The 23439-nt window shown below is 48.3% G+C and overlaps 1 protein-coding gene across 1 annotated transcript; it reads left to right on the top strand.

The window, feature by feature from the left end:
- The first annotated feature begins 19794 nt into the window (after positions 1–19794).
- Positions 19795–20724, top strand: LOC102561840 (olfactory receptor 13H1). The gene has a single exon (XM_006262605.1). The coding sequence runs from the start codon at positions 19795–19797 to the stop codon at positions 20722–20724; it is 930 nt and encodes a 309-aa protein (XP_006262667.1).
- Positions 20725–23439: the final 2715 nt, after the last annotated feature.

Here is a 23439-nt window from a genome sequence, read left to right as displayed (position 1 = left end):
TTCGCAGCCTCTGCCATCGGCACCTCCAGCTGGGGGTTCCATAGGAGGGTCAATGACCAGGTCAGCACCATCAGTGAGTATTGCAGGGAACCTCAAGGCAGAGACCAGTGTCCAGGCCTGGAGGAGATCCTGGTAGAACTCTGGCAGCCCTTGCAAGTCCTGTAGGGAGAAGCCCTGCAGTCCAAGGACCTGCTAGTCATATCGGAGCCCCCATAAGTGGCAGAGGAAGGCGCGTGGCACAGGAAGACAGGTGGTCCCATGTTGCATAGCTACCAAAACTGTATAGCAGTCACTGCAGGGCCTGAAGGCAGAACATCTGGACTCATTTACGCAGGTGAACCAGGCCCTGGCCTCCTTCCCACAAGGGGAGGCTCAGGACCTCTGCAGCGATCCATAGATTCATAGATGCTAGGGTTGGAAGGGACCTCAATAGATCATTGAGTCTGACCCCCTGCATAGGCAGGAAAGAGTGCTGGGTTCAGATGACCCCAGCTAGTTGCCTATCTAACCTCCTCTTGAAGACCCCCAGGGTAGGGGAGAACACCACCTCCCTTGGGAGTCCATTCCAGACCTTGGCCTCTCTAACTGTGAAGAAGTTCTTCCTAATGTCCAGTCTAAATCTGCTCTCTGCTAGCTTGTGGCCATTATTTCTTGTAACCCCCGGGGGCGCCTTGGTGAATAAAACCTCACCAATTCCCTTCTGTGCCCCCGTGACGAACTTATAGGCAGCCACAAGGTCGCCTCTCAACCTTCTCTTGCGGAGGCTGAAGAGGTCCAGGTGCCTCAGTCTCTCCTCATAGGGCTTGGCCTGCAAGCCCTTAACCATACAAGTGGCCCTTCTCTGTACCCTCTCCAGATTATCTACATCCCTCTTGAAGTGCGGCGCCCAAAACTGCACGCAGTATTCCAACTGCGGTCTGACCAGCGCCCGATAGAGGGGAAGTATCACCTCCTTGGATCTGTTCGTCATGCATCTGCTGATGCATGATGAAGTGCCATTAGCTTTTCTGATGGCTTCGTCACACTGCCGACTCATGTTCATCTTGGAGTCCACTAGTACTCCAAGATCCCTTTCCGCTTCTGTTCCACCAAGCAGGTCATTCCCTAGGCAGTAGGTGTGCTGGACATTTTTCCTCCCTAGGTGCAGCACTTTGCATTTCTCCTTGTTGAGTTGCATTCTGCTGTTTTCAGCCCATATGTCCAACCTGTCCAGGTCTGCTTGTAGTTGTTCCCTGCCCTCCGGCGTGTCCACTTCTCCCCACAGTTTTGTGTCATCTGCAAACTTGGACAGAGTACACTTCACTCCCTCGTCCAAGTCGCTGATGAAGATATTGAAGAGTATCGGTCCAAGGACCAAGCCCTGCGGGACCCCACTGCCCACACCCTTCCAGGTCGATACCGACCCATCCACTACGACTCTCTGGATGCAACCCTCTAGCTAATTCACCACCCACCGGACTGTGTAGTCATCCAAGTCACAGCCTCTTAACTCGTTTACCAGTATGGTGTGGGATACCGTATCGAAGGTCTTCCTGAAGTCTAAGTATACGACATCCACCCCTACTCCTGCGTCCAGGCATTTTGTAACCTGGTCATAAAAAGAGACTAAATTAGTCAGGCATGATCTACCTGCTACGAACCTGTGCTGGTTTCCCCTCAGCATAATTTGTCCTGCTGGGCTCTCGCAAATGTGAGCCTTGATAATTTTTTCGAAGACTTTGCCTAGGATGGAGGTGAGTCTGACTGGCCTATAGTTGCCTGGGTCCTCCTTCCTCCCCTTCTTGAAAATGGGGACCACATTGGCCCTTTTCCAGTCCTCCGGGACCTGGCCCGTGCTCCATGAGTGTTCAAATATTCCCGCCAGTGGCTGTGCAATGACGTCAGCCAGTGCCTTCAGTACCCTCGGATGGAGCTCATCTGGGCCTGCCGACTTAAAGGCATCCAGTTCCTCCAAGTGACTCTGCACCATCTTAGGGTCTACACATGGCTGTCTGGTGCCTTGCTGCTGCCTCTCTACAATCCCAGTGAGAGCCTTGTCCTGCCCTTCACTTAGGAACACCGAGGCAAAGAACTCATTGAGGAGTTCAGCCTTGTCCCCCCTGTCCATCACCAATTGCTTCTGCCCATTTAGTAGGGGTCCTATTCCACCCTGGGCCTTCCTTTTACTCCTTATATATCTAAAAAACAAATTTTTGTTATCCTTTACTTGGGATGCCATCCTCAGCTCCATGGTAGCTTTGGCCCGTCTAGCTGCCTCCCTACAACTGCGAGCAGAGGAGGTATACTCCTCTTTGGTAATCTCTCCCTGTTTCCACTTTTTATATGCTCCCCTTTTAGTCCTCAGGCTGCCCTGGATTTCTCTGGTCAGCCAAGGAAGCTTCCTGGCCCCTTTCCCTCTTTCCAGGATCCAGTGCCATCCTGGTCAGAAAAATGCCAGTGCCCATCTCTGGAGTCCCACCAGGACCTCAGGGGGCACAGGCAGGGTGTGTAAGCAGTGCCACAGCATGGACAGGAACAGCTGGTTCAGCACCAGCACTCTCCCATGCAGAGAGAGACACCTCAGAAGTCCTGCCCATGCCCATAGCTGCTCAACCATCCTTGTCTCTAGCCACTGCCAGTTTTTGGGTGGGGAGGGGCTCATGGGGGACAGGTAGACCCCCAAGTAGAGCAGTGATCCCATGCTCCAGGGGATCCTGCAGAGTGCAGGTGGGAATGAGCCCACCTGCCACCCGTCACCCACCCTCAGGCCAAAGCTCTTGACTCAATTGATCCAGGCAGAGGAGGCCATCAAGTACAATGCCTGGCAGCCCTCCACCTGCACCAGGTTGCCTGAGTCCTGGACCGCGAGGAGTACATCATCAGCATACACTGACAAGACCAGCTGCACCACTGGCTCCCGGAGCATCAACCCCACCACCCAACTCCACGGGAGAATGAAGAAGGGCTCAAGGGCCAAAGCATTCAGCTGGCCTGACAGCGGGCAGCCTTGACACACCCCTCTCCTGAATGAGATGGGCTCCATCAGGGTCCAGTTGAGCTTGACCAAACACTCTGCAGAGGCGTATAGCACCTGGAGAGCCCACACAAAGTGGGACCTGAAGCTAAAGGCCTACAGCGTGCCTGTGAGGTACCCATGATCCACTCTGTCAAATGCCTTCTCCTGGTCCAGGGGATAGGAGGGCAAAACACAGGCCCTCCCAAAGCACTATCTCCAGGAGCTCCTGAACCAGGTACAGGTTGTTAAAGATGGAAAGTCCAGGCATCATGTACATCTGGTTGGGATGGATCACGTCCATCAGCATGAACTGCAGGCGCAATGAGATGGCCTTAGCTGCCACCTTGTAGTCTGTGCAGAGGAGGGACAAGGGACACCAGTTCCTCAGGTCATGGGGAACCCCTCTTCTTTGGCAGAAGGGGTAGCACAGCCCTCCAGCATGACAGGGGGAGTTCCCCACTTCCTTCAGATTCAGCCCAGCCTGCGGCAAAGTCCAGGATGAGGACATCCCAGAAGGTCCAGTAGAACTCCGCGGTCAGCCCGTCCATACCCGGTGCCTTGGTGCCAGGCATTCGGCAGAGGGCAGCCGAAAACTTGGCCGGAGTGAGAGGAGCCTCCAGCTGGTCCGAGTCACCTTGATGGGTTTCAATACGGACAAGTGCAAGGTGTTGCACCTGAGGAGGAAGAACCAGCAGCATACCTACAGGCTGGGGAACTCCCTTCTCATCAGCACAGAGGCAGAGAAGGATCTTGGAGTCACTTGATTCCAAGATGAACATGGGCTGCCAATGTGGGGAGACAGTCAGGAAGGCTAACTGCATAGATTCATAGATGTTAGGGTCGGAAGGGACCTCAATAGATCATCGAGTCCGACCCCCTGCATAAGCAGGAAAGAGTGCTGGGTCTAGATGACCCCAGCTAGATACTCATCTAACCTCCTCTTGAAGACCCCCAGGGTAGGGGAGAGCACCACCTCCCTTGGGAGCCCGTTCCAGACCTTGGCCACTTGAACTGTGAAGAAGTTCTTCCTAATGTCCAATCTAAATCTGCTCTCTGCTAGCTTGTGGCCATTATTTCTTGTAACCCCCGGGGGCGCCTTGGTGAATAAAACCTCACCAATTCCCTTCTGTGCCCCCGTGATGAACTTATAGGCAGCCACAAGGTCACCTCTCAACCTTCTCTTGCGGAGGCTGAAGAGGTCCAGTTTCTCTAGTCTCTCCTTGTAGGGCTTGGTCTGCAGGCCCTTGACCATACGAGTTGCCCTTCTCTGGACCCTCTCCAGGTTATCCGCATCCTTCTTGAAGTGTGGCGCCCAGAATTGCACGCAGTACTCCAACTGTGGTCTGACCAGCGCCCGATAGAGGGGAAGTATCACCTCCTTGGACCTATTCGTCATGCATCTGCTGATGCACGATAAAGTGCCATTGGTTTTTCTGATGGCTTCGTCACACTGCCGGCTCATGTTCATCTTGGAGTCCACTAGGACTCCAAGATCCCTTTCCACCTCTGTGCCACCCAGCAGGTCATTCCCTAGGCTGTAGGTGTGCTGGACATTTTTCCTCCCTAGGTGCAGCACTTTGCATTTCTCCTTGTTGAACTGCATCCTGTTGTTTTCTGCCCACTTGTCCAACCTATCCAGGTCTGCCTGCAGCTGTTCCCTGCCCTCCGGCGTGTCCACTTCTCCCCATAGCTTTGTGTCATCTGCAAACTTGGACAGAGTACATTTGACTCCCTCGTCCAAGTCACTGATGAAGACATTAAAGAGTATCGGTCCAAGGACCGAGCCCTGCAGGACCCCACTGCCCACACCCTTCCAGGTCGAGACCGACCCATCCACCACGACTCTTTGGGTGCAACCCTCTAGCCAATTCGCCACCCACCAGACTGTGTAGTCATCCACAACACAGCCTCTTAGCTTGTTCACCAGTATGGGGTGGGATACCGTATCGAAGGCCTTCCTGAAGTCTAAGTATACGACATCCACCCCTCCTCCTGTGTCCAGGCGTTTCGTAACCTGGTCATAAAGAGACTAGATTGGTCAGGCACGATCTGCCCGCCACAAACCCGTGCTGGTTTCCCCTCAGCATAATTTGCCCTGCCGGGCTCTCACAAATGTGAGCCTTGATAATTTTTTCAAAGACTTTACCAAGGATGGAGGTGAGACTGACCGGCCTATAGTTGCCCGGGTCCTCCTTCCTCCCCTTTTTGAAAATGGGGACCACGTTAGCCCTTTTCCAGTCCTCCGGGACTTGACCCGTGCGCCATGAGCGTTCGAATATTCCCGCCAGTGGCTCTGCAATGATGTCAGCCAGTGCCTTCAGCACCCTCGGATGGAGCCCATCCGGGCCTGCCGATTTAAAGGCATCCAGTTCATCCAAATGACTCTGCACCACCTCAGGATCTACGTATGGAAGTCTGGCGCCTTGCTGCTGCCTCTCTACAACCCCAGTGAGAGACTTGTCGAACACTGAGGCAAAGAACTCATTGAGGAGTTCAGCCTTGTCCCCCCTATCTGTCACCAATTGTTTCTGCCCATTTAGCAGGGGTCCTATTCCTCCCTGGGCCTTCCTTTTACTCCCAATATATCTAAAAAACAATTTCTTGTTGTCTTTTACTTGGGTTGCCATCCTCAGCTCCATGGTAGCTTTGGCCCGCCTAACTGCCTCCCTACAAGCACGAGCAGAGGAGGTATATTCATCTTTAGTGATCTCACCTTGTTTCCACTTTTTATGTGCTCCCCTTTTGGCCCTTAGGCTGCCCTGGATTTCTGTGGTCAGCCATGGAAGCCTCCTGGCCCCTTTCCCTTTTTTGCCTCGCTCGGGGATCGTCTTACTTTGTGCCCGAAGGATCGTTTCCTTTAGGCACAGCCACCCTTCTTGGGCTCCCATCCCTTCAAAACTCCTACTCTGCAGTGCTTCTTTGACTAATCGCCTGAGTGCATTGAGATCAGCTTTCCTAAAGTCTAGCACTTTCACCCTACTAGTTACCTTACCCACTCGACGTCTTATGTTGAATTCTATTATTAGGTGATCACTGTCTCCCAAATGGCTACCGATCTGGAGGTCCCCTATCATGTCATCCCCTGTTGCCAATACCAGATCCAGTAAGGCATTCCCCCTAGTGGGACCATGCACCTCCTGTGTCAGGTGGAGGTCCTGTATACAGGTTAGAAACCTGCGTGAGCGGTGGGACCTTGCCATCTGTGTCTCCCAGCAGATGTCCGGGTAGTTTAGGTCCCCCATGACTACCGCCTCTTTAGCTTTTATGGTCTCCGAGAGTTGCCTCAGGAGCCCCGCATCTATTTCTTCCCCTTGGTGTGGGGGTCTGTAGCAGACCCCTACCACCAAATCCCTTTCTCCTTGCCCCCCATGTAGCCTAACCCACAATCCTTCTACTTCCTCAACCTTGGATTCTGTCTTGATGAGGGTTGATGTATATTGCTCACTGACATAAAGTGCAACCCCCCCTCCCCCTTTCTTCCCCGACCTGTCCTTTCTATACAATCTATAGCCCTCAATATGTACCACCCAGTCATGGGATGAATCCCACCAGGTCTCTGTTAACCCCACTAAGTCATAGGTGTTTAGTGCAAGCAGGAGCGCTAATTCATCCTGCTTGTTCCCCATGCTCCTATCATTAGTATATAGGCACTTATATATATAGGCACTAATATATGCACTTTGTCATGCATCCATAGATGCATCACGAGCAGGTCCAAGGGGGTGATCCTCCTCCTCTATGTGACATTGGTCAGGCCGCAGTTGGAGTACTGCGTCCAGTTCTGGGCACTGCACTTCAGGAGGGATGTGGACAGCATTGGGAGGGTCCAGAGGAGGGCCACTCACATGATTAGGGGTCAGCAGGGCAGGCCCTACGAGGAGAGGCTAAGGGACCTGAACCTGTTCAGCCTCCACAAAAGAAGGCTGAGAGGGGATCTGGTGGCCACCTATAAACTTGCCAAGGGGGACCAGCAGGCAATGGGAGAGTGCCTGTTCCCCCAAGCACTACTGGGGGTAACAAGGAATAACGGCCATAAGTTGACAGAGAGTAGATTCAGGCTAGATATCAGGAGGCACTACTTCACAGTCAGGGCGTCTAGGAGCTGGAACCAACTTCCAAGGGAAGTAGTGCTCGCCCCTACCCTGGGGGTCTTCAAAAGGAGGCTAGATAGACACCTAGCTGGGGTCATTTGACCCCAGCATTCTTTCCTGCCCATGACAGGAGGTCAGACTAGATGATCTACTTAGGTCCCTTCCAACCCTACCAACTATGAAACTATGAAACCTGTGCTGACCTGCGGGAGTCTCTCCCACAGGCTCCGACAGGCTTTGGCGTCGTTCAGATCCAGGGAGAACAGCTCTTCATAGAAGGCCTGCATGCACCGGTGCATCTCACCTGCATCCATGAAGGGGGTGCCGTCATCTGCCAGAAGGCAGGTGATGTACTTCTTGGCCTCCTGCCTTCTCTCCAGGGCAAAGAAGAAGCAGGAGCCACAGTCCATCTCCTGAAGGAGCTGGACACACGAGCAGACAAACCACCGCGGGTGCGGTGGTCATCCAGAGCGTGAATCTCTTCCTACCTCTCCCAACACTTTCTGCAGAGGGATGGGTTGGTTGGGTTGGTGGCCAGACACCTCTTCAGCTCCAGCACTTCCCGCTCGAGCTGCTCCTGGACTGCCTCCCCCTGCCAGGTGTGCCCTTGAGTGTAGCTGCAACAAAAAAGCCGGATGCGCACAGGGCATTGTGGCTCTTGTGCCTTTCTCCACAAGTACGCTCGCAGTGGCGAGGATGCTGTCAAAATCTTCCCAGCAGTTCAAGGTGAGCTGTACCTTTCTGCAAGAATGCCATGGGGTACCCCCTCTCCTGAAGGAATGAGAGCACCTGGCTTCTCCAGAGACCCTTCCTGCAGCTGTGGACATTGAGGGTTACTATCATAAATGACCTCATGGCTGGGGGATTGGAGTAGATGGTTCAGCAGGGGCCTCACGCATCTCAACACCCACTGTTGGGCCTGCCAGTGCATACAGCGTCTTCCCATAAGTATAGAGGATGTCTATGAAACTGTGGGCCTGCCCTTAGACATGGGTGTTGCAGCTTCTGGGCCCCTTGCCTTCCCCCACCAGCATGCTCGCCTTGTCAAAATCTCCCCGTGCGGTCCAAGGTGAGCTGTACCTTGCTGGCGAATGACTAGGTGTACTCATGGTCAAGAAATGCAAGTAGCTTGCCCCTGGGGACTGCTGGGACGGAGAGGTCCGCAGGCTCCATGGAGCGGTTCTCGGACATCCTCTTCCTTGTCCTGGGGTTCAGAATTCTTGTTACCGTTACTTATAATCCCAGATATTCTTGATATCCAGATAAGCAGCCAATCCTATTTTGAATGATGGGAAAGTTCTTAACATCAACACCTTCCTGTGGAGCTGAGTTCCACATCTGAGCCAAATATTTTGAGAAATAATATTTCACAAACATTTTGTGAAAATTGGTTTCCAGTTTCCCACATTTTATTTTCACTGAATATCTCCTTGTACTTGTGGTGTGAAGCAGAAACAGCTGGAGTGTCTGATCTCCTTTCTCAAAATTAACCATTACTGTAGAGAATGTTACTTTGGTCCTTCTCATTTGTCTTGCAAACAAAGTCAAACTCTCTAGATATGAGAAAAGGCTCCAAACAGGTCAGCTTGTATCTTAAAAAGTCCATGGTCTTTCCTGTTCTTCTGTAGCATTCACCTGACACCAATGGCATGTTCAAGACCCTTATGTTCACCAGTTAGGCTGTTCCAGACTCACCCCAAATGTCTGTTATCTGGCCTGCTGTAAACTGATGTCATGAGAAAAGGTTCTTGGGACAAGGACTGAGCAGCCTTCTAGTGACATTCCAGTTTTTGAGTGTGCATGCTCATCCTCTTCAAGACCAGCCTATGCCATGGTATCAACATCCCTATGTTTCTACGTGTTGACTAGAGCTGGATGAAATTCAGGTATAAAATACAGATTCAGTAATAGCAAGATACTCCACAAATTCCTTCAGTTTTGCCAAGTTACTTGTGTATTATCACTGGTGGTGGTTGTGATGTATTATTATTATTATTATTATTATTATTAATAAAAGGAATTTTAGGTTGGCAATCGCCTTATAAAAAAACAAACAAACTTATAAACCGTGGGGGAAGAAAGGCTTTGGAACTAAAATCATATGATTTATTTCTATTTGATTGAAACATTTATTTAAATTGGTCAGTCAAGAGAGAAAGATACATGGGGCTTGGAGAAGAGAAAGCTTGAAAGCATGCATCTAAATGACATGGACACTGCCCTAGAAAAAAGGGGGCTTAGGGGCTTGGGACCAAGCTCCTGCTCATGCTGGCATTTCTTCATCTTTGTTTCATGTTAATTGGATGAAAAGGATAGATGGCCAGAGGTATAACATGTAGCTATTGGAAACACTGACAGAAGTCAGAATATGAGAACCTCTGCTTTCCACTGCACTGTTCATATCACATATGCGGATTAAGATGCATTTCCCTCTCTTGTGTTGTCAAGCTTCTGTCATAGTCTTTCTCCCACCACACTTTTGGGAATTTTCACTCAGTAATGCATCTACCCATTAAAGACTCTTCCAGCACAAAGCACACACAACCATAATCATAGAAAATCAAATAATCATAGAAAATTAGTGTTGGAAGGGACCTCAGGAGGTCATCTAGTCCAACCCCCTGCTCAAAGCAGGACCATCCCCAACTAGATCATCCCAGCCAAAGCTTTGTCTAGCTGGGTCTTTAAAAACCTCCAAGGAGGGAGATTCCACAACCTCTCTAGGTAACCTGTTCTAGTGTTTTACTACCTTCCTAGTGAGAAAATTCTTCCTCATATCCAACCTAAACTTCCCTACGGCAACTTACTGCAACCGTTGCTCCTTGTTTGTCATCAACCACTGCTGTGAACAGTCTAGCTACATCCTCTTTGGCACTCCCCCTTCAGGTAGCTGAAAACTTCTATTAAATCCCACCTCAGTCTTCTCTTCTTTAAACTAAATAAGCTCAGTTCCCTCAGCCTCTCCTTATAAATCATGAACCCCAGTCCCCAGCTATTTTCATTGCCCTCCACTGGACTCTCTCTAATTGGTACACATTCTTTCTGTAGTGGGGGGGCCCAAAACTGGACACAGTACTCCAGGTGTGACCCCACCAGTGCCGAATAGAAGGGAAGCTTTGGTAGCTGATTCGATTTGGAGGAGATTCAGCCCAATTCAGCAGCTGAATCTCCAAATCTGAATCGAATCAGGAGATCAATTAAAAGGTCTGAATCAAATCAGAAGCCCCCAAATTGATCTGGAAAAGATTTGTGCCAATTCAGAGATTCAGCCATAGACTAAACAGGCAGCAGTCCTCGTGGAAGCTTCCTCCAGCTGGTAAGTCTCTTGTGGTGCATGGAAGGGGGAGGGAAGTGGGGTGCGGGGGTGCAGATCAACACCCCCACAGTGAGGGAGGGATTAGGGCTGGAGATGGGATAAACTTTCCAGCAAGGGTGGGGGGACTCAGGGAGGAGGACAGTGGGGTGTGGGATGTGGGTGCGGCAGTGCTGGGAGTTGGGGCTATGTCCTACTGCCACTTGCCCAGCCAGGGCGGTGGGGGGGGCACAATGTAGGCATGGCTCGCTCCGGGCAGAAGGGGACAAGCGACAACAGGGCATAGCCTCCGTTCTCAGTGCTGCCACGTCCACATCCTGCACACCCCCACCCTGGCTGGGCAAGTGACAACAGTGCATAGCTCACTGCTTGCCCAGCAAGATAGGGAGTGGAAGATGCAGGCGCTGCCACCACTTGCCCAGCCAGGGCAGGGGAATACAGGATCCGGGCACTGCCACCACTTGCCCACATCCTGCACTCCCCCCACCCCAGCTGGGCAAATGGCAGCAGTGCCTGGATCCCACACACCCCCACCCTGGCTGGGCAAGTGGCAGTAGCGCCTGCATCTCACACCCCTCTGCCCTGGCTGGGCAAGCTGCAGCAGGGCATAGCCCCCACTCCCAAAGCTGCCATGCCTGCATCCCCCGCCCCCTTCCCCGAGTCCCTCTCTCCCCTTCCCTGGCTGGGCAGCTTGTCCCAGCCCCAGCCCCAGCCCCAGCCCATCCCTCTGTGAGGGCATTGATCTGCCTCCCCCCCACCTTCCTAGCACTTCCTCCCCCCCCCCCCCCCGCCCACCACAACAGACTTACCAGCTGGAGGCAGTTGTGTCCAGCATGGTGAGGACTGCTGACCATTTAGTCTATGGCCGAATCTCCGAAGTGGTGCCAAATCTTTGGATCTGATTCAGCTGAATTGAATTGGGACAGTGATTTGAATCTGTGAATCGAATCACGGTCCCTCCAAATTGGCTGAATCTGAATCCGAAGTGAATACTTGCTGTTTTGCACAGGCCTAGGGAATAATCATTTCCCTTGACCTGCTGGCAGCACTCCCACCTATTCAGCCAGGAGTGCCATTAGCCTTCTTTGGAACAAGGGCACATTGTTGACTTTTATTCAGCTTATTGTCCACTGTAACAGCCAGGTCCTTTTCTGCAGAGCTGCTGCCCAGGCAGTCAACCCCCAGCCTGTACTGGTGTATGGGTTTGTTCCATCCTAAGTGCAAAACTTTGCATTTGTCCTTATTGAACCTCATGAGATTTCTTTTGGACCAATCCTCCAACATTTCTAGGTTACTCGAAATTCTAGCCCTGCCCTCCAGTGTATCTACTACTCCCCTCAGCTTGGTGTCATCTGCAAACTTGCTGAGTGTGCACTGTATGCCATCTTCCAGGTTTGATTACTACCCTCTGAGCCAATGATCCACCCACTTTTAAATCTACCTTACAGTCCATTCATCCAGTCCATAAATCCTTAGCTTGCCTGCAAGAATGCTATGGGAGACAGGATCAAAAGCCTTGCTAAACTCAAGGTATACCACATCCACTCGTCTCCCCACATCCACAGAGCCAGTCATCTCATCATAGGAGGTAATCAGGTTGGTTAGGCATGACTTGCCCTTTTGTGAGCAGCAGGTCAAGGACAGCACAGCCCCTAGTTGGTTGCTCCAGCACTTGCAAGAGGAAGTTGTCCCGTACACTCACCAAAAACTTTCTGGATTGCCTGTGCACTGCTGTATTGCCCTTCCAGCAGATGTCAGGGTGATTGAAGTTCCCCATGAAAACCACGGCCTGTGATCAGGAAACTTCTGTTTGAACTGAGGCTTTCTTGAGACTTGAGATTTCAAACTAACTGTTTGAAGAAATCCTCATCCACCTCATATTCCTGGTCTGGGGGTCTATAGCAGATGCCCACCACAATATCACCCTTGTTGCTCTCTCCTCTGACCCTAACCCAGAGACTTTTGACAGGCTTATCTACAGTTGCATACTGGAGCTCTGAGCAATCATTTGGCTTTTTTACATAAAATGGACCTCCTCCTCCTGTTCTCCCGTCTGTTCTTCCTGAACAGTTTGTCCCCATCCATGACAGTGCTGCAGTCATGTGAGCTATCCCACCAAGTCTCTGTTAGTCTAATCATGTCATAGTTCCATGTCTGCACAAGGATTTCCAATTTGTCTTGCTTGTTTCCCAGACTCTGTGCATTTGTTTACAGGCACCTAAGATAACTAGTCAATTGCCCTGATTTCTCAGGAAGAATGGGAACACTTCCCCTCCTGCCACCTCTTGTTTGCTTTTCCTCCAGGACACCCACTTCCCCACTTACCTGAGGCCTTTGGTCTCCATCCCCTGGCAAACCTAATTTAAAGCCCTCCTCACTAGATTAGTGAGTGTGTTTGTGAAGATGCTCTTCCATCTCTTTAGCGGTGGATCCCATTTCTTCCCAGCAATCCTTCTTCTTGGAACATCATCCCATGACCAAAGAAGCCAAAGCCCTGCTGGTGATACCATCTGTGCAGCCAGGCTTTGTTCTGCAGGATGTACCTGTTCCTGCCCAGGTCCTTTCCCTTGACCAGAAAGATCAAACAGAACACAACCTGAGCCCCAGTCCCATTCAAACTTTCACCCAGAGCTCTTTAGCCACTTTTGATCTGCTCAGGGTCTCCCCTGGCAGTATAATTGGTGCCCACATGAATGAGCAGCATGGGGTAGTAGTCAGAGGGCTGGATGAGTCTTGGTAATCTCTCCATAACATCTCAGATCCAGGCTCTGGCCAACCAACAGACTTTCTGAGACAACAGTTCAAGTCGGCAGATGGATCCCTCTGTCCCCCACAGAATGGAGTACCCAACCACCACCACCCATCACTTCTTCTTGATGGCAGTGGTCTCAATCCTTCCCACCTTGGGGAGGCATGGCCTGTCCCCCTCTACCAATGGAACATGCTCCTCACCCTCCATTGCTAGGGCTCCATATCTATTCTTCAGACAAACTGCTGCAGGTGGCGATGAAGATTTCTGATTGCTGCCAGAGGTCACAAGCTTCCAGCTTCCACCTTCCTGAGAGTCCATCTCTTTCTCTTCTCTAGCATTGCTTCTGGAAGTTCTTCCTCCACAGTCTTGGAGGTCTCCTATAGCACTGACTTGATGAACTCCTCATGGTGAAGGATGCTTCAGAGCCTCGCCACCTCTTCCTGTAGCTATCTTGCCTGTTCCCTAAAATACACCACCAGTAGGCACTACTCACACCTCAGGCACTCCCTGACCTGGCCACCACTGGAAGGAACCTACAAGCCCACAGCACCAAACCTGGAGCCAATGAAGCCTCCCAATGGCTTGGGGATTCAAGCCAGTCTCTATTAATAAAAAGACACCAATGACATTACGGAGCCATAATGGAGTCTCCCAATAGCTTGAGAGCACAAGGTTAGACCCTCATTTAAAAAACAGGACTGAAAATTTAAATAAGAGCCAAAAATGCCACATCCACATTACATTTGGATTTGTAAGTAGGCATACAGTTTTCCCTCAATTTATGCAGGTTCAATTTATGTGAATTCATTCTTATGCAATGACCCTTTTTATACCTGAAATTCATTATATGTGAGGTAAATTCACTGTTATGCGATTGGTATAGGTGTGCTCTCCCTTCCTCCAAGCAGGTAAGTCTGTGAGTTTGTGAGGAGAGGGGAAAGGGCCGTGAGTGGAGGGGAAGGGGAGGGGAAAGGGCTATGGGGCTGGAGCGCCACTCACTGCAGCCTCTGCTGCAGCTGCTCTGGGAGCGGCTGATGCCAGCAGCTTGTAGCCGCTGGGCTGTGCCATTCCCCAAACCCCCAGGGCTCCCCTCAGGGCACCATGCCCCAACCCCACCCCCCAGTGGCATAGCCCAGTGCCTGCAAGCAGGCAGTGTCTGCAAGCAGGCAGCGTCTGTTGCTCCCAGCGCTGCAGCAGGGGTGGGCAGCCACCTGCAGTGGGACGAGAGCAGTCTGGGGGTGGTGGCCACTGCAGGCTGGGGCCAGCAGCAGCACCAGGCTCTGGTGGCTGCAGGCAGCTGGCGTCAGCCACTCCAGGGGCTGCTGCAGCAGGGGCTGTGGTGAGTGGGGAGAAGCAGAGCAGTGGGGTGAGTGGGGCTGCCACCCACCCCAAGTGCTGTGAAGAGCCCGGTGCCACCCCTGCTGCAGCCCCGGGAGCGGCAGACACTGCCTGCTTGCAGCCATTGGGTTGTGCCGCACCCCTCTCCCTCCCCTTCCCTAGCCCCAGCCTCCTTCCCTCACCACCATGGGAACACATCCTATCTTTTTCATTGTAAACTGGGTTCACTTTATGCAAATTCAATTTATGCGCCGTTCCCTGGATACGCATCTACCACATAAATCAAGAGAAACCTGTATTAAAGTGAAATAAAGTTTGGTCTGAATGAATAAAGGTCAACACTGACCACTGGGATTTGTATTAAATTTTAGTCTTGAACATTGTGAAACAAAACATTAGAAATATTAACTCCTTCACAGAATAATTCAGTATTGCTGAACCTGGAAGTTGCATAAAAAATATTGGGGAAAAATGTCACCCAGCTCTAGAAGCTCCTTATGGGTCATTTAACCTAGCCTCTACTAAGAAGGGACACCAATGACAATTTTTATGTGGGAGACAAGGATTTTGGGGGTTATATATTTTATTGGACCAACTGTATAGTTGGCAGGAATATAAACAAGCTTTCAAGTACCAGTGTACCTTTCTTCAGGTCTCTGAGAAAAAAGGAGATGTAGCAGAGGTAAACAGCAGATAGAACAAAGATTTATACAAAACGTGACGTCATATGTAAATAAAGACAGGATAAGAGAGAGGTTATCAGGTGTCTAACAGACAAGAAAAATGCAGTAGAAAGGGTAACCTAAAAAGGGAAAAAACAAAACCATTCAAGAGGGTGGTTGCCACCTGTAGAATGCAAAAAAATTATCAGTGATCCAGTAAGTTATAATGGGCCATGAGGTCAATGTCTAGGATAAATCCCTGGTTCTTAGTGTCCACTAAACTCATGATTTTTGTTTCCAGGCCCATCTTTTGAAGTTGTTTTCTATGGCTACAACATCACCCCAATACTATCAGCTTTATGTGGGGATATTTTTATGTCCTGTGTTAATTAGTTCAGGATTCTTGCACCTTCCTGTAAAGTAGCTGTACGTGCTGGGCCTCATACTTCTTACCTTGGGCTTCCTTGATCCGAGTGCTTGCCGATACTCACCTTGCCGTCGCAGTGGCCTTCCAGGAGGTCTTCACACGTGCCGCAACCTGCCCCTTCTCGCCTGCCACAGCTTTGAATCTTTCAGTGGGTGGGGCTTCGTGCAGCATGGTTGCCCTCGTCGGTCACCTGCTTCTTAGATGTCTTCTGCGAGGCTCCTCCTCCCCTGCACCTTGCCCTTTACCTAGCTCGGCGGATCCTAGCTGTTTCCGTGTTTGACTGTACGCTCCCCTAAATGCTTAAACAATGAGCCCACCTCTCACTCAGACTTCCTGCCTCCACCACCTCAGCCCCTTCTAATACGGGAAAACATAAAACACCCTCCACAACTCAAATGACAAACTCAATAAGCCTCAAGAGAGGCATAACCCCACCCCTATTGGTCTTCCTTATGGAGCCAATAGCCTCTCTATCCCTCCACTTGTTGACAGAGCCACCTACACGTGGCCCGGCTCTGTGGCCCCCCTCCTCCTATCCCAGTTTCACACCACTCCTTCTCAGGTATCCCACCAGCGTGACCCTCTCTCTAGGTCTCCTGGGAGCAGCGTCCCTCTCTCTGGGTCTCCGCAGCACCGCCGCCCTCTCTCTGGGTCTTCCCCAAACTGCAGCCCTCTCTCTGGGTCCTCCCTGAACTGCAGCCCTCTCTCCGGGTCTTCCCCGTGAAGCTGCCTTCCCTCTGGGTCTTCCCCGGCCCGTTGACCTCTCCGCGCCCCTGGGGCTCTTACCACTTCGTCTCCTGGCTTGCCTGCAGCTGTTGTTCTGGCTTCGGGCACTGGCTCGCCACCTGGCTCCTTCATTCCCCCACGGTTGGCGCGGGCAGTCGCTTCTGGTGTTCCATGTCTCCAGCTGACTCCACCAGCCAGGCTCTCTCCCAGCAGCCACGCACCCCCGTTCCCTCTTGCCACCGGCCCTTTTATTTCCGCCGGCCGGCGATTGTGAGAGACGTCATCCGCCAGCCGCAGGTGACTTAAGGTGTGACCAACGCCCCGCGCGGGCTTCTCCTGCCGTCCTTGCTCCTCCTCCCATCCTGCAGTGAGCAAGTTTCCTTTTTTTACTTTCTTTCCTTCCATTCCACCCGCAGCTCCTGGCCCTGGGGCTCCCCTTGTGGACTCGGGAGTCTCCCCGGTTTTTCTCCCCCTGTGACAGTAGCATTAGAAGTTGCTAGAGACAAGGTACTGGATGAGATCCAGTCTGCTCCAGTCTGGCAGTATATTCATACTCCCTCTGAATGCACTGTTGTTGGGAACTTAACTAGGATATGTCTAAAGATATGAAGCAGGCCTTGCCACTTGAGGTTCCCTATGGCAATGCAGGGTTAGTCTGCAAAGATCACTGTGAACAACAAGACTTGCATTGGGTTTTGTGGATGTGATGGAGGATACAGCAGTAACTGTATGTTCAAAGATCTGTCTTCTCTGAGCATCCCAGTCGCTCCTAGGTAACATGTTCAACCCTGAACAGCAGCTCAGGATTTGGCCTTGCCTGTTCAACTCTGAATCTGATACCAGGCTCAGGTGACTTGCTTCTTTGGGACTTGATCCCTGGGGAGCCATAGCATGACTCATCATGATAGAACAGAAGTTATACACTTAGAACATATTTAAGATGTGCACAGATCTTGGGAAACATGCCAAGAACTATACAAAATGAACTTTACTGGAGACCACTTTTCCATTTCCCCTTCATGGAGGGGAGAGCATTCATCTGTTCATCATCTAACATCTGATGATTGTAGACTGCCACAGTTGGGTGAGTCATTATAATTCTTCCTTCTCTCCAGGCTCAGAATTTTCTATTTTTTATCCTTTCTATAATTTTGATTGTGGCTTTCATACTTCTATTCCTCAGCAGATTAAACCAGAATGTACTACATTCTTTTGCAAATAATACCAAGTTTCTCATGCTATACCCTATACTACCAGAACTGCAGTTACTAGTACCCAAGCTGGCTTGTTTAAATCTAAGTCTGGGATGCTTCCACTATCTTGTGGTCCCAGTACTAAATGCTGTGTGGACATACTTTAAGGATAGGATATCATGACAGTTACTTCGGTCAAACAAACTTGCAACCTTTTATGCTAGAAAAGCATTTGATAAATTTCTATTCCTAAAAGCTCTGATGAATGGCATAATTTACTTCATTACTAATTGCCTGGTTAGCATTTCCACCACCAAATAAATATACCAAAATGCTTGTTATTATGCTTAGAAATGGAAATGAAGAAAACAAATATGCAAATAATGGAGACACTGCAGTCTAGAGGGGATATGCTGTCATCTGAGGTTCCAAAGCCTGGGCTCTGTTCCCAACTCTGTTATAGGTTTCTCTCTGTCTCAGTTTCCCCTTGTAAAGAGGTTTGCAGTTAAACTATAGGGTGAGCAAATGTTACTAGTAATAAGAGCTTAATGCAGTAAAATACAATTAATTTGTCACTCCAAGTGGATGGTAATGGTGACTAATTATCCATGAGTGATTAATTATCATTCCAGAGAGGACGATATCCATGTTAGTCTGAGGTTAGGCAGAAGGCAGGAGTGCACAGCAGGCTACACACTGGCTATATCTGTAGTCAGATATAGTCTCTTCGGGACCCACAGTGACTTCTAGTTTCCTGAAAACATAGTACCCTGCTGCCCCATAACTAACAGGACTTAGAAAGAGGGTGCGAGGGGGAAAAGACACATCCAAAGAAGTGTAGCATGTGCTTGTATGTTTCTAGAACTGGTTCTTTAGAAATCTGGGTTTAAATATACAGTGGAGAAGGGAAATGATGAACTCAGGTTTCCAGCTAAAATAATTTATAGCAGCTAAAGATCTGAGCATATAATCATCATCTTGTTTTAAACACTGTTGGGAAGAGACTAAGTATATTTTAAGCATGTAGTTTCATTATTGCCTCTCTTTGAACTCACACATAACTTTTGTTCTGACACTCACTATATTTGATTAGAACTAAGGATGCAATTAATTTACTTTTCTTTTTTTAATTTAAAAATGGAATAATTGGAGAAAAATCCAAGTTGCTTTTGCGTGAGTTTTTGATATCTTGAATGTGCACCTCCTTCTACATTATAATAAGTTTTAAATGACTTTTTCCCCATATGTTCAACTTGCATGCTAAAAACCTTTAAAATGTTTTATAGAAGTTCTGAACTCTGTATGGCTTTGTTAAATAATGTTTAAAATTCTTCAAAATCATCTAATTTTTACTTATTTTTAACATAAAATGTAAATAATATTTAAAATGATCCTTTTCAAGTTCATTTAAAGGAAAGCATCTAAAGTGACACTTTTAAAGAAAAATTTTTTAAATGGGAGAACATCTCAAATAATTGATATAACCACTTTTAGAAGAATCAGAAATTAGTGGAACTGTAAATGCCAATGTGGACATCCTGAGATGGATCATTTGAAAAAGGGTTCATTTGAACAATGTGTCTTCTAATGTCAAATGCAAGGTCAAGCATCTGGGAACAAAGAATTTAACCCAGGCTCACAGGATTCACAATTCTGGAATATAGTCACACTGAAAGAGAGTTAGCTGACCAGGGAAGAAGAGAATGTCACCCAAAGTGGTCATTTTAGGACATCTCAAGGGCATTTTTGGCACTTACATGTCCAGGGGAATTTTGTTCCTTGATGGACATAGAAAATGTATGTAGTTATATGGACCAAGAAACACCAATAAAAAAAGGACATTCCTATCTTCTCTCCCCTAGAAGCTAAGGGGCAGAGGCAATAATCTGGGAAGCCAAAAGACCTCAGTTCTGTGTCCCCTGCCTCACCCTAGGGAGGTTTTAATGTGTTTTTCTGAGACATCCTGTCACAGCATTCTAACCACTGCACCAAAGATCCGTAGTTACCTAAGTGCTTTTTGAAACTGGCCCCCCTGAGCAGCCATGGGAGGGAGATATATGGGAGCATATAGCAACTATCACAATTCATGAACTAATTCCAGTTTTATCTTCTAGGAGCTTTATTAATGAAAATAATAGAGAGCTAAGAACTGGCAACACTGTGCAGGCAATCTGCCCATCTGTATTTCATACCTAGCTCAACTACCTCTGTGGTTTAGTGATTTTTCTTAGTTCCTTGTATTCAGTATGGTAACTGTTCTTTTCATTTCTCCTGGAAGGTGAGAACCAGACAATAACATGGGAATGGACAATGAATCTGTGGTGACAGAGTTCATTTTTGTGGGAATGCCTGATGCCCTGTGGGTGAAGATCATGCTCTTCATTGTCCTTTTCATCATCTACTTGGGAACACTGATTGGAAATATCTTCCTGATTGTGCTCACTAGGGTGGACATCAAACTCCATACACCCATGTACTTTTTCCTCAGTAACTTGTCCTTCTTAGATGTCTGCTACACCACTAGCACCCTGCCTCAGCTGATGGCTCACAGTCTCTCCAACAGGCCCTCCATCTCCTTGTCCAGGTGCTTTGCCCAGATGTACATTTCACTCTTCCTGGGCATGACTGAGTGCCTCTTGCTGTCCGTGATGGCTTATGACCGCTGGGTAGCTGTATGCAACCCATTGCGCTATGCCCTTATTATGAACCACAAGGTCTGTATTTACCTGGCAGCCATGTCTTGGAGTGGGGCCTTTATCCAATGCTTGTTGCATCCCATCACTATGAAGGTTCAATTTTGTGGGCACATCATTAAGAATTTTTCCTGTGAACTCTCTGTTGTGCTAAGCCTGGTTTGCTCAGACACCCGTGACCACCAGATTGTGTTGTTATCTACCAATATCCTCAGCCTACTTCTCCCCTTCACCTTCATCCTTGTCACCTACACCCATATCATTGTAGCTGTTCTCAGCATTCGTTCTGCCAAAGGCAGATCCAAGGCCTTCTCCACCTGCACATCCCACCTCATTGTGGTTACCATCTTCTATGGGACTTGCATCTTCATGTATCTGCGGCCTAAGTCCCAGTCATTCCCAGATCAGGACAAGTACATTTCCCTATTTTATGGAGCTATAACTCCCATGCTCAACCCAATAGTCTACAGCCTGAGGAACAAAGATGTAAAAGGTGCCCTGCGGAAGTTCACAGGAGGGAAAATGAATTCCTGAGATATTCCACTCTTCTACCTTCCACTGTTCACTTCAGATCCACCTAGGTGTGCCTTGTGCTGCATTTATTTGGAAAGCAATAGTTGACAATAGTGAGGCAGAGGCTACTTGTTCTGGGAGCTCTACATCCTATTTTTGTACCAAGTCACAAATTACTAGAACTGAACAGAAATAGAAGTAAAAACTGGAAATACTGAGCATTGTCATAGAACCAAGAAGAAAAAAATGGATAAAGAAATATTGAAACATTATTAATGTGTCCTTCCAAGCCACCACCATACCACATTGGAATTATAGTTTGCATGCCTCACCCCCCTCTATTCTCCTTTGTAAACTGCAGTGAAGATCCCATGCTATCTCATGGCCTCACACTTCCCATGATGCCATGTATCAGTGGAAACCCTGGTGCATCATGGATGATATACAGGAATCCTGGTTTTCTCAGATAAATAAAATCCTCAATTTTCAGATTAAAAAAGTAACCCCAAATTCACAATTTTCCATGATTAAGATGAAACAGAACTAATATATAAATCCAGATGTAGATCAAAGAAACAGATCTATCTAGATCTAGATCTAGATCGATCGATCGATCGATAGATAGAGGTATTCCATTTAATCACAGTAAAATGTGGATTTGGGGTTACTTTTTAATCCAAAAACTGGGGATTTTTTTATCAGAGAAAATCAGAATCCCTGGTGATGAAAGGCTCCCTAATGGTGAAAGGATCCCTTTTATACAATTTTTCCTGCTGGAAATTCAAAACTCTTGTAAGAACAGTATCTTCTACTGGAAAAGAAAGTTTAATAAATCCCAACCAGATTGCTAAATATGTTGGTAAAAATGCTTTAAAATAAAACATTTTGGTATTCTGACTTCGTACCAAAAACTCTAACTTTTTTTTTCATTTTTGCCAAAAGTTCAGCTCTTACAAGTGCAGTGTTCTTCCAGCTGATATTTTGTCAAGGAAACAGATCCAAGAAATTCTGAGAAAGTGTGTCCTTCCATATTAGGGTATGCTTGTCACTGGCACTGATCCACCAGATGTTTTGGCTAGACTTAAGTTTTCAATATCCCAAGTTAATGGTATATTGTAAAGGTCTTACAGAAAGCTTTGTACACACTACTTACTTGGAGTGACAGTTCTCAACCCATTAATTAAGAATGCTTTTTTTTCTCATGGCCAATGACGAGTCCAGAGTTTGTACCCTACAGCTTTTCAATGAGCTTGTGGTGGCTCAAATGCTCACTGGGTGGAAAGAAAATATTGGCTCTGCCATTGAAACTCATGCATGTCCTGTAAAAACCTGCTGCTGAAATAACTCCTTGCCCTGCCAAAAGAGTACTGGAAACAGACTGTAGAAGATATCAACCCATGTCCGCACTGAGACACAAAACTCTGTTCCCCAGCCATGCTGGAATCTCAATGGGAGGGAATCTGACCTTCCTTGAACAAACACCTCATTCTGGTGTTGTGCTGCTCTTACCACCAGCCTCAGGGGCATTCTCCTAGCCCACAGGGAATCCCTGAGCATCCAGCCATATTGACTTGGAAGAAATGCCAAACAGAGAGTAGATTACACAAAGGTAGCCACTGCACCTGCTAGCCACACCTGCATGCAGCCAGAGGTGAATCATAGAGTGGGCAGGGGGACATTGAACCCTAGGAAGCACAGCGTATCAAAGAAGGGCAGGGTCAAAAACAGGTCTCACTTGTTGGCATGTCTATTGCCCCAATCCTCCACAGCCAATTTACAAATGCATCCCAGGGTCATTAACAGTTATCCTGGGCAGTCTCCAAAAGCTCATTGTGCACAATTGTGTTGCTGCCACACAGCTAAATTAAAAAGTTCAAATTAAGATTATTTACTTAGACACTCAACCAGTTCTACTTCATTTTAGGCAGACAGACCATCTGGCTGCGTTCTGGCTGTGTGTCCACTCACCAAACAGTCCCTGTGGTCTCCAACTGCAACGAATCCAGGCTCACCTCGAAGGGGCCTGCCTGTGAAAGGGCCATGCAACACCAACTGTACAACCACTCTGGTTTCATTTAATTATATCTAATACCAGTATTGAATGCAGGATACCTGGCATCAAATCTTTCTTAGAGAGTAATAATAAAACATTCCAAATTTATTTTTACAATAATAACAAATATGTGGGGTCTGATCTCTGGGGTATATAAATCACAGTTGACCAGATTAAGTCTCAAATAAACAGAATATTCCTCATTTCTTTCTTTCAGTGGTGACCCCGAATCTCATCTGCCACGTCTTGTTGTAAAAGATTTGTCTGGGGGATATAACTTAAACACCACTGAATGATGAAATGCCAATCTATCTTATTGAGGTTTTTGATCTTTTTTCATAAACAAAATATTTATTTTATTTTTGTTTTAAAACCAAAACTGAAAATTCACAAGGTGTTGTTTGAGATAAGATTCTTTTATTAGGTACTTATCTAATTTTTACACATTGATTCTTGGGTCCCAGCATTTCCTGAGCTTGATAGACTAACAGGGCATGTCCAGAAGAGCGTGCACATGCCTTTTGCCCCATCTCAAACCCCTTTGAGATGGGGCAAGAGGTACATGCAGGAACAAAAAAATGTTCCCCACACTGCAAGTTTGCAGCGCGAGGAGAAAATTAGATCCCTGGATATCCAGGGGTCTAAAAAAAAGAGAGTTTAAAAAAGCAGAACCAGAGGCTGGG

Source organism: Alligator mississippiensis, chromosome 5, assembly GCF_030867095.1.
Source record: "Alligator mississippiensis isolate rAllMis1 chromosome 5, rAllMis1, whole genome shotgun sequence".
NCBI classification, from domain to species: Eukaryota; Metazoa; Chordata; order Crocodylia; family Alligatoridae; genus Alligator; species Alligator mississippiensis.
The sequence above is the reverse complement of the archived record's forward strand: the minus strand, read 5'-3'. Positions and strand labels throughout refer to the sequence as shown.

Bases quoted from the DNA above. Each gene is read 5' to 3' on its own strand.
- LOC102561840 (XM_006262605.1), top strand. From the start codon at position 19,795: ATGGGAATGGACAATGAATCTGTGGTGACAGAGTTCATTTTTGTGGGA.